The sequence below is a fragment of the Barbatula barbatula genome, assembly GCF_947034865.1.
Source record: "Barbatula barbatula genome assembly, chromosome: 19".
NCBI lineage: Eukaryota > Metazoa > Chordata > Actinopteri > Cypriniformes > Nemacheilidae > Barbatula > Barbatula barbatula.
This window is the reverse complement of record NC_136782.1, coordinates 12,086,477-12,101,303: the sequence shown is the minus strand read 5'-3', so window position 1 is coordinate 12,101,303 and position 14,827 is coordinate 12,086,477. Positions and strand designations below refer to the sequence as shown.

The 14,827-nt window shown below is 37.6% G+C and overlaps 1 protein-coding gene across 2 annotated transcripts in view; it reads left to right on the top strand.

Annotated features, from left to right (window-relative positions):
• Positions 1 to 14,827, top strand: part of tpst1 (tyrosylprotein sulfotransferase 1) — a 61,671-nt gene that overhangs the window by 42,209 nt on the left and 4,635 nt on the right. For both annotated transcript variants that reach the window (XM_079481909.1, XM_079481908.1), the window contains exon 3: positions 4,589 to 4,787. In XM_079481909.1, the coding sequence (XP_079338035.1) occupies positions 4,589 to 4,787 (199 nt within the window). The remainder of the gene's footprint in view (positions 1 to 4,588; positions 4,788 to 14,827) is intronic.

Sequence of the window (14,827 nt, the reverse complement as noted above, 5' to 3'; positions counted from 1 at the left end):
TCTTCGTTATTCCTTTTTTACTTTGTGCAATGTAATCCATTCATGTTAGGACATTATGCTGGAATGCTTTACATGAATCTACAGTAAAAACAAAAAAGGAGTCATTTAATTTATGGTCTTTATCTACAACGTGGTCTACAGTCCACCTGAAGCATCTTGCTTTGCTCAAGGGGACAGTTGTTACGGGTTTAGACCTGCAAACTGTAAGCTACAGCTCATTGTATTGATAAAACATTTAATGCCACAAAGAAAAATTGAGAACGTTTGTTTACACATATGTTATTGAACTTGCTTGTAAATTGTGAACACATGAAGGTTTTAGCATTCAAATGCGAGAACACATCTCAGACTCAGCAGAAGAGATCCCCTGCAGGAGTCCGGCAAATAGACGCATCTGCTCTCCTTCGAGGCAGTCAGACGAACATGCTGGCTCAAGACTCCATCTTTCTGCAGTCCTGCAGGGGAATTAAATCATCACAGCTCATTTCAGAGGAGGCACTGATATGATTTTGCGCAATGGGGAGCCTGTCGGGCCATAATAGCTGGTGATAAACACAAAACCCTGCTCTTTATCCTTGAGGGGACGCACTGATACAAGTCCATTACATTTGGCCAACAACACCTGCCGAGGAGAAGCTCTCTTTGCTTAGGTCTGTTTCTGGTGGGTCTTTTTTTTTGCGGTTACAGAGTCCTGGCCATTAGAATTGGCAGCAGATATATCTAAGGGCTCTATTATCTTCAGTAGCTTTAGAAAGTAGACCACTATGCAAAAAGCTCTAGCACCCTCTATGAATAATTGACAAGCAGAGACCAATAGGCTTCTCTTCCAGAAGGACCTTGCTAATGTTTGTGTGTGCGTCTCCTTGCATTTGTATCCCTCCGTACAGGAAATTAAATGGGTTGCCGCCTTCAGCTGCACAGCATGGTGATATATGTAGCGTCTTCTGTCATATAAGTCCTGCCTTTAATAATGGATGTCTCTATCAGTAGCCGAGTTGAATTATCTCCTTCATCTCTCTGACCCGGCCTTATAGACAGCATAGGGATTTGTGTTGCCTTTGGCTTTTTATCTTGAGATGTTAGAGCCGTGGTCTCTCCAATACATGCAAGTCTGTTAATTTTTCCCTTTAGAAAATGTGTCCTTTATACACATCTATAGCATGTATACTGAACTCTGGAGAGCTCCAAGACCACAAAGGAGCTGTTTAGCATGAAGGGCCATGCTTATAGCTTTTTAAGGCACTTATAACCACTGAATATTTTAAGAGACCATTTCAAATGTAAATTTGAGCAGCATTTCTAGATCTATTGTGGCCATTGAAGTCCAGTTTCAGACCTCAGGAGTGACAACATCATGCAACAGCAATGTAAAAGATTGACAGAATGACAAGACACATACAAATATAGATTTTTTTCTTTTCCTAAATACATGTAGAAATATTACTGTTACTTATTAAGTAAATATGAACTTGTTTTCTTTGCAGTATCTGAGCATATTTTCTGTTATTTTAACCTGTTTCTTCAAATAAATGCAAACCGAAACAATATTAACTATATTTTTATTTGAAATATGAAATATTGTTGAAGTCGAAGTGGTGCGAAATTCAAAAACAAATATGTTTAGTCAGATTCATATAATTTTAGTTCAAATAACTTGTAAAGCCAGTTTGATTCAACAAAAAAAATTAAGAAAACTTTTGAACTACAGTTTTTAAGTGGACTATGTGCTACGACTTCTTAAAATATCTTAAATCATGGTAATGATATTATCTGAGGTGCTACATTTCAGATTCTTAAATGTTCTGACTTCTTTGTAGTCTAACATTAGTATAGTACAGCAAGTAAAGCAGTCCATTATTATTGAAATACCACTATAATAAATCAAACTGTATGCAATTATTATCATTTTATTAGCTTTGTTTAAAGCTGAAAACCTTTTAAGGTTAAATATCAGAAAAATCTGTTATACAATTATCATAATTTGCAACGGTAAACTTATAATAACGATTTATAATTTAAGATGTGGGGTACAATTTTGCAGTTAATATCAGTGTTTGACTTTAACCCACATAAAGTAACCTGCATTTTTATATTTCAAACAGAAATGGCGATAGAGAGGCTAAATTACAGATTGCTGCTTTAAATAAGCATTTTATGAGCTTTTTTTGTTGTGGCTAATGTAATGACGCAAGCTGCTGTGTTTCTGCTCTTACAGAGTATACAGATGCAAATCGCACCAAAGAAGGTGTCGGTGTATCAAAAATGAGATTCATACCCATTAGCGTCAATGCAGACTGACTCCCTGTTTGGCATGTGTTGGCCATAGCAACTGCAAAACAGAGGATGTTATTTCATAGTGAATGGCATGACGCAGCCAGAAAGTCCGAAATTTCTTTTCCTGCTGTCCACGCTGATCTGTGCTTATTTAAATGAAAGATTTAGAGTTTTCCTCCAAGGAGAAATATTGAAGCATAGGATGGAGGAAAGAAAACAGTTCTGTTTGTCCTGGGAAAAAGTACATCTATTAATCACGTAGGAGCAGAAATGCAATCCCAATGTAAATGGATTATTGAAGTAAAGCAATGCGTTGGCCAGGGACTCGAACAATGAAATGTACAGCCGAGCTGCTTTCCAGAATAAATGGACTTTGCGGTGCCTGGGGAGAGAGGCAGGTCTCTAGCTCTGAGGTTGGGGAGGGTGTGATGGGAAGGTAAACTCAATAACTCGCACTTTATTCGCGCATTCCAGGAATGCAAGACCGAAGACTTTGTTGACGTCAGGATCTTATGGATATTTGTTTCGTTTTTTGTGACGGTCCTGTCACAAGACATACAGTATAATTGGACTGTCCTGAACACACATTTTTCATCAATGACCTGGATTTTACTGAAGATTAAGGCTGAAGTATGACTAGAATGTTGGCAAAGAAAGAGATCGATCCAGCTGACTTATTTCCCTCAGTCGTGGCTCTGGGCGGGCAGTCCTGTGAGCAGTGTTTGAGGAGGCATGACGAGGCAGGTTGTCACACTGACTCTTGGGTCATACACATGGTTTAACACACAAACACACATGCTTAACGCTTGCCAGTTTGAGTCTTGCACCCCACTTCACTTTACTGTTTGCGCCATTGAGACATAAAAAGGTTGACAAAATAAAATATGTATTTTCTGGATTTTTTCTTGCTGGATCTACGCAGCATGTGTGGACGGCAGTAGGGCTGGAGATTCTGTGTCTTGGCTGCAGATGGGGGATGAGGAGAGTAATGTGTCAGACAGTCCTCTCTACGTGGGAAAAAAGAATAAAGTTGAGACCGTGTTGGTTATAGAACTAGTATCATATCAAACATGCTCAGAAAAAAAAGAAATGTATATTTTCATTAAGTAAAGTAAGTATATTTTAGACAGAAGTGATCTTCTAAGATGCATACTTGCTGTTCCAATCTGTTGTGGTTAAAGAACAATATTGGGTGTGCTGTGGATACATTTCCAGGAAATAGTTTGTTTATTCCCTGTTCAAATATTGGTATTATTTAAACTATATAGGCCTACTACACACAAGTATGGGTTACTCTGTTTTCTCTATCAACAAAAACCTGATAGACAGTGGTTTATCCCTGGCTTATTAATTATTTCATTTCAGACGTATGAATAATTTACCCAGGTTGTGACATAATGGTTGATTCATTTTTAATATCTCAGCTAATTTTAAGCCACACACATTTTATGACAAGGACATGGTAGCTGCGCATCAAAGTGCCCTACACACAGGAGAAAATGTCTAATGTGGTTAAACCTATGTTTGTAATAACTACACTTATTGGTTTATTTCCTTCCTATAATGACTTGCTCTATTGTTTTCCTCATTCTTGTAAGTCAATTTGCATAAATGCATCTGCTAAATGCCTAAAGCTTTTTTTAAGTAATTTTAACATTGGCCATTGGTCAGTTATAAGTATGAGAAAGTTATTTTAGTTGTTTAAGTAACGTAAAATAATAAGTTGTAATGCCTTGTAAAAAACCTTAGACAACAAATCTTACATATACAAATATATATTAAATAACGCTGCTGTCCTTCTGAAACTGAAGGAAATTGAACTTTTTCTATGTATACATACTGTGTTGTGAAAGTTGACAAGCACTTTCTAATACTTTTGAGATATTTGCAAAACCCAGTGACAAGCATAAAGGGTGACTAATAATAATGATTCTTGGCAGAAATGTGGAGATACGAGGTTTCATGATTTTATCATGTTCAATGCAACTTGCATTGCACTATACATTTTGTTTATGACTATGTACTACCCCCCTAGGATCGAACCCATGACCTTTGCGTTGCTAGCGTCATGCTCTAACCATTGAGCCACAGAAAAGCTATATGAACTTTATATCTTAATCAAATATGAGTCAAGTGTGAAATATATTGGACCGTGATGAATGGAGAAGTTCTCAGATTGTGAAATGTAATTTATTTAAGGCAGGGATGAAGAATAGCATTCTTTACTGCATTGCTTGATCTAATTATGTCCAGTTAGTCAACTGTGCTTAGAAGACTCAAGCTTCATTCTCATTCTTCTTCTTCTGCTCCGCAGGGTTGAGAGATCTACAGACCAGGTGATCAAGCCTGTCAACGTGGAGGCCTTGTCCAAGTGGGTGGGTAAAATCCCCCAGGATGTGCTGCGGGACATGGCCGCCATCGCCCCAATGCTGGCCAGGCTCGGATACGACCCCCATGCAAACCCTCCTAACTACGGCCGGCCCGACCCCCTCGTCCTGGACAACACTAGAAGGGTGAGTCTGCATTAACCACAACATAAGATCAGAACATCAGTGCAGAGTTTTGTTGCTTTGAAAACACTTGAGTTTGGGTGGGTGAGGCACTTTCAGGCAAAACTAAGTAATGTTACTCTGGTGTATATCAGACACGCCTGATTCTGCAATATATGTGATGTTCCTTAAGCTTAAGGATATGTCAGGAGGTATGTTACGAGATATAAGGGATCAGATCATTTATTTTTTATTTTCCAATCCAATTTTTAAAATCCATTTACGTTCATATGGCTTGCAAGGTCAAACAGCTCCATGTGTTGAAATGGGTGCCTGGGTGTTAAGACTAGCTCAGAGTGGTTTGGACAGTCTGTGTGTTTGCTAAATATTGAAGCAATGCTCATCAAAATATCTTATAATCATTAGTTCAGATGTTTTTTCTTTGGGTTAGGGCTAGAAATTTGGATCTTTACCTAACTGCAATACTCTGAAATGAGACGGCTTTTGAATTATGAATAAAACTGCTAAATTATGGAAACAGAGTTGCATTTAAGAGGCTCATAATAAAAAAGTGTATGATCTTTAGAAACAAACTAATATTGATCAACACTCTGTCAAATCCATCTTTCTATCATAATTTCTCTGAAGGTATTGATCGCTAATTATTCACAGGGAACGCTTGGCTGTATAGAGTTGTTTTATTGCTGTCAAAGCTTAATAAATGTTCTTTCTGTTATGAAGTGAGTTGGTCGATTGACTAGCCATTTCAACATTAGCGTTATTTCCCATTAATCTCACTTTGTTATGGATAATTCCTTTCTGATTAATATACTGCATGCACACAACTGTTACCTTTCCAGAATTGCATCTGCATTAATGTTTACTGTGATTAAAGTTAGTTAAATAGTTTTCAATTTAATATGGAAGCTTAATATATAATATATGAGCATACAGCGTTAGAATATCAATTATTTTCTCAAGACTGTTATGAAATGTAACCTTAGTTTTAAATATAGTTACCATGTTTTTGGCTTTATATGTAGTAACACAAATTGTGACACCGGACAATAAAACCAGTCTTATGGGTCCATTTTTCAAAATTGAGATTTTTACATCACCTGAAAGCTTTCCATTGATGTATGGTTTATTGGGATATGACAATATTTGACAATACGTTCCGAGATGCAACTATTAAAAAATATGGAATCTGGGGATGCAAAAAATTAAAATATTGAGAAATATTTTGCCGTTGAAGTTGTAAATCAGAGACGCTGTAGCAGGCCGTTGCTAAGAAGGTACAGGTTTGTTTTAATGCTTTCTATTGGCTTACCACTGTAATGACATTGTGTAGATGAACCCGAAAGCTGAAATTCTAAGCTTTACATAAACACCAAACTTGAGTGTGTAATTCCTAAAGAGCGGGAAGCAGCGAGTAAGTTTGTAGGTGTGTTTCCCACCATTTTTGTTGAAGATTTTGCTGCATCCACTCACAAAAATAACTATCAGTGGTAAGAGCATTGCGTTTACAACACAAGGTTGTGGGTTTGATCCCAGGGGATTGCAAATAGCTATGTAAAGTGTATAGGATAATGCAATGTAAATCACTTTGGATGAAAGCGTCTGCCAAATGCGTAAATGTAAATTATCTTTTTTTCTACTTAATACCCTAATGATTTTTGGCATAAAATAAAAATCTATAATATTGACCCATACAATGTTTTGTTGGCTATTCCCACACATATTCCTGTGCAACTTAAGACTGGTTTTGTGGTCCAGTGACACAACTGACTTTGGTCTCACCATACTAATCATGTATTCATTTAACCATAGTATTTGTGGTACAACTATGGTCATGCAAATGGTAATCAATCTGACAAAAACATGGTTACTCCGCTTTTACTATTTCAAACCATAGTGCAATTTCCTGAGGATATGTACTACTTTTAGCTTTCTTTTACATCAGCAATATTACATCATTCTCACTCACAGCTGTTCTGAAATCACATGTTAAACCATGGAAGGACAAGTTTTGGGTTTAGTGTGCAGAGGGAGCATCTCTGGATGTAGCACGGTCAACTTTCAGCTCAATAATCAATACAATGTCACTTACGCTGCTTTCTCAGTTCATCCTGAAGTTCTGGAGCACACTGGTTGATACGTTATCTGGGTGGTCAGTTTGACAGGACTCAGTTTTCACTTTAGTGAAAAAATGCCCAAACCGGAGGAAAATTCTGTGATAGAATGCTGACTCTGGTGGAAAGCAAGTGTTACACAGTGAACAGCATTCATGGTTAAGAGTCATGGCATTTTGTCTGCAGATGAATTTGTACGGTTGGGATGAGGCCCCTGTTGTGTTCCATCATTGTGTCAGTCTGTCTTAGAGGGATTGAGGGAAAAGCTGCATCAGTGTCTTGGATACATTTCTTATCCTTGGAAAACTGTACAACATCAGTGCCAGAGGCGTGGCTGGGCAGTGTTTGCTTGCTACATGAAATGTTCTCTACCGCCTGTTTGCTGTGTCGCTTTGAGACCAACCTTGATCGTGAGAACTGAGTTTCGCTTCTTGTCAGCATTGATCTCAATGAGATATTTCGTAGTCACGCTTTGCTTGATAGTTATTCCGTCTTTCCCACGCATTGAAGATTCCTTTAAGATAAGAATTGGCTGCATTTTTTGGACACGTAACATTCAGCCAATATTCATTCCACATGTTTTGAGTGTTGAATAAATTCAAAACAGTTCTTCTGAAAACATATGGACATAAACATAAGTGTGTTTCACTTACAGTTGGGGGGAGTCCCAAACTTTACTGGACCTTCGTCCCCTGTGTGTCTTTGTGAAATTGTGTACTATTTTCATTTGACAATGGCATGAGCTTGTTTTGACCAGTTTTTAAAGGCCTTCACCCTGCAGTCCAGATTCATTCAGCATTCTTCAGTACAGCTATCCTTGCTCTCCAGATTCTTCTTTGTCACTGGGGTGTGTGAGAGAATAAACTGAAATAGAGTTAGAGACATCTGCAGTTTGTTAATGTGTATTTCCCCTGGATCAAACACAGCTGTGTGGATCACTCGTAAATCCCCCTTCCCCTCTTCTTTGACATGGAGTATAACAGCACAAGATCTGAGATCTGCTCGCAAGGTGTGTGATGCAGACAAGCTGTACAACTGAGCATGTGCAATAAAACTTGTGAACAAACAATTTGAAGCGTATTATTTCCGCCTAATTGTTAACATCCATTCAACTCGAGTCTCTGGTTTGAATCGCTGGATGATGGATTGAATGATCACATTTTAGGTGACACATGAGACATATTTTGAAAGAATATGCTGTTATTTTTAGGCTCGTTAAACTTGCCAGTAATTTGGCTAATGGCTGCACAGTTGCAGTTATGCAAACATTAAGAATATGGTGTATACATTAATGCATATTTACATATTAAATTAAGGGATTTTAGTGTTTTTTTTAATTGGCCATAGCCCTAAAATGTCACGTGGTGCAATAATTGATCTTAAAATGAATTAATTTTAATAAAAAAAATCTAGACAATCTTTGGTATTTAAAATGTTTCCTAGCAAAGTATCTGCATTTCTTTAAGTTTTGGTAAGTAATCATCTCATATTCTTGTTCTATAGTTTTGTCGTAATTTAACAAACGTATTTTTCTGAAAATCACATACAACTGATATACATATACTTAAACAGACTCTATCATATTTATCATAATCATATTTAAGCTTCAAAAGTCATATATATATTGCTTTTTAAATTTAATACAATTATTGATATTATTGTTCACGCCACAAAAATGGTCGGATGTTAGCATTATTTTTGCATAATGATTTCAGAATCCAAGGTTTTGTAAAACAACTCTCTGTGGTTGAGCAATGAAGTCCTTGGGGTAAGAGCAATGTTTAGGTTTGTACATAACTTAAATACTTTGTATTTCCAAAGCGACTGTCTTTCAATAATTGATTTGGCATTAGATACACTAGGTCTCTTTCATTAGGTGTTCTTGTTGTTACCAGGCTGTAACAGGATTTTTGTATATGTGGGATTTTTAGAATACTTTTAAGAGTATTTTTTTCAAATCTATCAAAACTGGACAGAAATCGCAGGAGGGTTTGCATTCATAGACGGGTTTCCTTGGTAACAGGGCTGAACTGTGAGACTTAAGATCATCAGAGGACATTCGTGTTGCACAGTCATGGTGATGGTCTATAAGCATGACCTCATGAGGTTTGCTGAAGCTTGATGGCTTTTGGAGCTGTTTTGTACTAACATACCCTTCTTTGGCCTTTTATTCATCTGAAGAACACAGATAACATTAACAATTTTAACATTTTTCACACTTGCCACTTTATTTAAACCCTTTGACATTTAGACTTATAGAATAAAAAATTTGTGTCTTTATGCTAGTGTACTTGTAAACAGCAACAAAGGAACTTATTAAACATGAAATAATGATTCGATGTATTTTAATGTCATTTATGATATTTAAAGGCATATTCATATTTCTATTTTGTGTAATATTTAAGTGTACATGTCAAAATGATTTGCAGTATCCTTGTGTTAATAGTTTTGAGATGTTGTAATCTGGGAATATCAGACCTTGGAATAAAGCGATTGGCCAATCCGAATGAAGGATTCCAGAGCGCTGTGTGATAAAAACATTTCAATTGTATTGTCTGGAAAACATGCCATAAACATCGATGACTAATGTTGCACTCCACAAGTTTTTGTACAATCAGTTATACTCTATACTGAGTGTCCTTCTGTCTTCTAGCACTTGCAAGTCACGATTCATTGTTGTGACGTAAATAAAGTTGATCAACTTTTTGAGTCTTTTAAAATGTCCTGTTTCAAAAGGAAACATATTGCATGATTTTTATGGGGTCTTTAAATCGCCCTTTTCTGTAATAACACCGTAATCACTAATTTTCCACAATGCTTTTTTTTGCACACAGGCACCACCCGGTCTCAATGTCATTTTAAATGCTTGTATCCTGAGCTAATTCAACCCAGATGTAATTTCTTGAAGCTATAATGCACCAATTCTACAATTAAGTATCATGATTATACTAGATGCTAATATTGATCTGACCTCTCCAGACTAATTTGGCGTAATGAAGGTGCCAATATCACATATCCAGCGTCTTACTGTTTAGTGAAAAATAACCAGATTAGCCAAAATTCAATGTTGGCAGGATACGAGGAAAAGCAAGTTTGGAAACGGTCAGACTGACTCATTTTTTATTAAATGAATCCATGATTTAGGTTTGGTGGACATGTTTACCAGGTCACAATAATCTGGAGCTGTGTGTTCTTGTCATAGATAAACAAAGAAAATCTGGTTTCTGTGTACTGCACAGTCATCCTACGTATTGCCCTATTTGAAAAGCTGATTAAAAACTCATGAAACTTTGGTGGCTTTTCTGTGGACTTTAATCTAGTTTGTTGTGGAGAGCAAAACCTTTGAATTCAAGGTGATCCACTTGAACTATTTAGGGCAGATGTAACAGAAGGAGAGATGCGTATAGCTGCCTGTATAGAGTTCAGCAATTTTGGTTACCAAAACATCTCTGCGTTTCAGTTGTAATAAAAGTGTTGCAGATCAAAGACGCTTCTACACATTGTAGAATGCAGAGAGCAGAGCTGGCCCTCCCTATAAACTAACTAAGCGGCGGCTTTGGGCCTCGCCGCCACCAGAAGGCCCCCTAGAGCACAAGAAATGAGACAAACACATCCATTTTCTCATGTAAGACTGTACCCCCTATTTTTTCTGTGGTGTGTGTCAAAATTTGTGAACTTACTGACTAAACGCAACATTGCAGTAGAAAAATAAGTGAGGTTGCCAATCAAATGAAAGGAGGCGGGAGTTACTGGTCAAAGAACCGAGCAGTGACCAATCAAATCAAAGAATACAGAGCTACTGTCACGTCTTCAGCTGTTCAGCAAGAAGTTTCGGTTTTAAAGTTGAGATTGCTCTGCAACACACAACATACTGTAAGTGACTAAAAACATTCAATATTTGACAACCTTTTAGTGTTTACCGATAGAAACGTTGAACATCTGACAGTATTCACTTATGCAAACGAAACGATGCTAATTTAGATGAAGAATATGCAATTGACATGATTCATGCAATTTATAAATATCTGTTAATGTAGCGTTTTATTTGGGATGAGGTTAAGAACAATTTTGTGCATATTTTAAATGAATTTAATGGTCACCAATGCACTAAATAAAAAATAATCATCATCCTCAAGGGCTGTGCGGCTTTAAAAGGGTGTTTTATAGGTTGTGATTAAAATAAAATAAAAATGAAAATGATGTTTTAAACAAAATCTTTGGAAATCATTAAATGCATTGAACATGAATTCCCAGAAGCTTTGTATGGTCTGTTCTCGATATTTAAAGGGACAGTTCACCTAAAATTGGAAGTTATTAAATTATCAAATGTTTTGACAATCACAATACACTAGTAATGCAATGTTTATGTGTTTTAGTTTTTATGACATTCCTACATCCCAAACACAGCTAAAACTAATAGAATTGGGTGTGTTAGGTTTAAAGTGTGCGTGCAATAATCAAACATTGACAATAGTCGATTGTATTGGTGGCAAAGGGGCCCCCGAAAAAAATCTGCCTAGGGCCCCGTAAAGGCTTGGGCCGGCACTGGCAGAGAGAGTGATGATTTGTTTTACCTCTCACCCTTTAATTTCTGTTGTCGGTCTTGTGAATTAGTAAAATTTGAATCCAAAGCCACAATCAATACCCATTAAGTGGCTTTGCAGCTTCAGGATTCATGCTGGGAAATTGATATTAAGATCAAGGTTGTATCGGTCTCAACAACACTTTTACTGAAATGATGTAGAGAAATTTGTGTGTAAGTGAACACCTTATCAGGACCTTTCATCCACATTTTTGGCCAAATAATTTTGGCCTTCACAGCATTACACAAATAATGTTTATTCTAGCATTATTGATTAAAACACAAAGGGTGAGAGGTCAAACAAACACACTTACACACCCAATTCTATTAGTTGTAGCTTTGTTTGGGATGTAGGAATGCCATAAAAACCAAAACAGGACCTTTATCTTAAAAACTAGCATTATTAAGAAAGAGATTTAAGAAAAACATAAAACGTTGTCACAATAATTGTCTAATAGATAGCACTGCTATGTCCTCCATCGATATAGAAAATAGATTGTCCCATCTCCAGGAGCAGGAGATAAGGCAATGCATTTGATGTGACTGCTAACACTTTGAGACAGCAGTGTCCTCCTGGATTAGCAGAGCTGTAGCGTCTGATGGTAGCACATTTTAAATCATGCTTTTTGCTTTTTCTGTGAAACAGGACAGTGAGGTCCAGTCTGCTGCACAAATCTGTCAACATCACTGTCTGCCCCTCATCTCTCATTTAAAGTTGACAGCAGCTCAAGAACCATTAGCGATTAAACACCCTGCTGTGCTTTACTTATGACATCTTAAGCTCTTTAAACATGTATTTACATTAGGGGGAAGGAAGAGATGTTTCCTATTGCTATTGTCTCCTTTGGCGTTGGTACATACACCGCGGGTCCCCTTGCATGGAATCCACCATGTTGTTTCTACAGAAGCCCTAAACGGACAAACTGCTCCACAGAGCGCGTTTTATAAATACGTTATCTCATTCGGCAAAGAAGCAAAAACATGACAACGTACGGTTGAAAAGGAGGGGGGGGGGTTGAGTGAGCTGTTGGTTGCGATTTGCAACCTCACCACTAGATGCTGCTAAAATTTCGTATGCTGGACCTTTAATATACTATAAGCTCTGATGTTGATATAAGCTTCTGTTGAAGCGATCAGTTCATGTTGCAGCCCATGTTTTGTTTGGCATATAGATGTCAAGCTACTGTTCAGTGACTCATTGCTTCACGAGGGCCGAACTCAATGTAAACATTCCAGCACTGAATTCCCCTGTTGAGCCGCACAGTCAGTTTTTCCACATGAGCCGCCTCCCCTGGAACTCAGGAGCTGTGAGGATTTCAAGAATGTAGCTCTCATATGAGGGTCTGAATTGCACGCAACCTCAGTTACCCGCAAGTTTCGACAGATTATTCTCACCACTCAACGTTCTTACTTGCAGAACAAATATGTCCCGTTACATAAGCAATGGAAAAAATAGTGAAGAAATATTCTTGGAGATCCTGGCTGTCTCATTTTGTGTCATGCTGGTATTAGCAGTGGTATATCGCTTAAAAAGACTAGACAACCACAGGCCTGTTGTCGTTAAGTATTGTTTAATCGGGACATAAAGAAGACGTGTGAGGATTTGGAGTGACCCCGAATTGTCAAAGATTTGATGCTTCGATAGGAGAACCCTGATTCGACTACCAATCTAAGAGTTGAAACTTCACAAAAAAATCTGGGACAATATGTAAATGAAGGTTCTATAAGAACTATCAGAAATGTCTGACCTCTGTGCTTGCCAACAAGGGTTTCTCCAGTAAGTACAAAGTTATGTTTTGCTCGGGAATCAATCAATTTATTACCTTTATATAAAAAATGTTCCCCTGATTTTTTTTGTGATATTCTGTCTCTATCAGAAAAATAAATGATAGACCCTTCATTTCTTTGTAAGCAGACAAACTTACAGAATCAGAAATGGATCAAATAATTATTTACCTCACTGTATAACCAAAATCACTGTATATAGCAAGCACGCCACAGACTTTGGGAGCTTGACATTCTCTGAACTGATAGCAAGCGTACGTGTCAGGAGGACGGAAAAAGAGTGCAAACGAAAAAAGGTGAAAGGTGTATTTCGGTTTGTAAAAAACAATTCATTATTATCAAGTAGTTTTAAAAATAGTTTTTAGGGCGAGATCTGGTCTAGTATTGTATGGCACAGCATTGTTACGTGATGTTTAAGTAAAATGTCCATTCATTTACCTATTTGTGGCTTGTGTTTTGAATATGTTCCCATTTCAGACATGTTGCCCCAACACAATTGTTTTGCACATTGTGACTTGAATCTGGCTTATTTAGTTTTTTCATTCATTATAAAGGTATATTCTGTTCCGAACGAATTCTGTAAACTAATGTTCGATTGTTTTTTGGTGCATCAATGTTGCCCTGTTCCCTTGTTAACCACCTGGTGTCATCCCCACATGCACAAACACACGCACACATGTGCGATCGACTACAGGCGAGATGTGACAATTCTGATTCGACTATGTAAATCCTTAGTCGAGGACACCCCTAGTGAGGATATATAATACAAACGATAAACGTAGCTGTTTTCAGAGACGCTCATTTGCTAACACAATGAATGAAGCAGGTTCCAGATGTAGGTATGGCCTGAGTTCTCATAAATCAGTAACATGTGAGTGAACGAGGGTCTGATTGTTTTTCCTTTCACCATGGTGAGACGCATTGAAAACATATTTTTTTCTGTTCTTTTGAGGTCCCCCTCTCTGAAGGAAGATTATTTAGAGGGTGTTTGCGGTCGAAGAGAGATCGATCTGTACGAAACTGATCACTGGGAAATGTGAAACATGCGTGTCTGTTCGTGTTGGAAACTAATTCCACTCAGGCTTCTAACCGCAAAGAAGGCCAGCCAACTCATCCACAAATAATCCCATCCCCGAGCTCTCTTCCTATACCTCCCCATTAGCTGTACCCCTCCTTTTAACCCACCGATGGCCTGCTGGAGTCTCACGCTCACACTCTATGGATTTTTTCACTACGGTGGCTCACACAGGACAAGGATGTCATCATGTTTTTGCTTCTTTGCTGAAGAAGATATAACGTATTTACGTTTTTCCGTTAGGGCTACTGTAGACTACTGTAGTACTGCGGTGTATGTAGATAAAAATAGCTCATTCTAATATAATAAAAGCATAACACTTCACATAACACATTATGTATGCTCTTTATACCCCTTCGAACACACAGTCATGTATATTGCATTTCTGTCAATAGATCCTCCAAAAAATTACATGTTGGACACTACAAAGAAGTGTTTTGAAAGCTTGAAGCCGCCCGTCTCCTCGGGTCACCGTCTCTCTCCTGCTCAT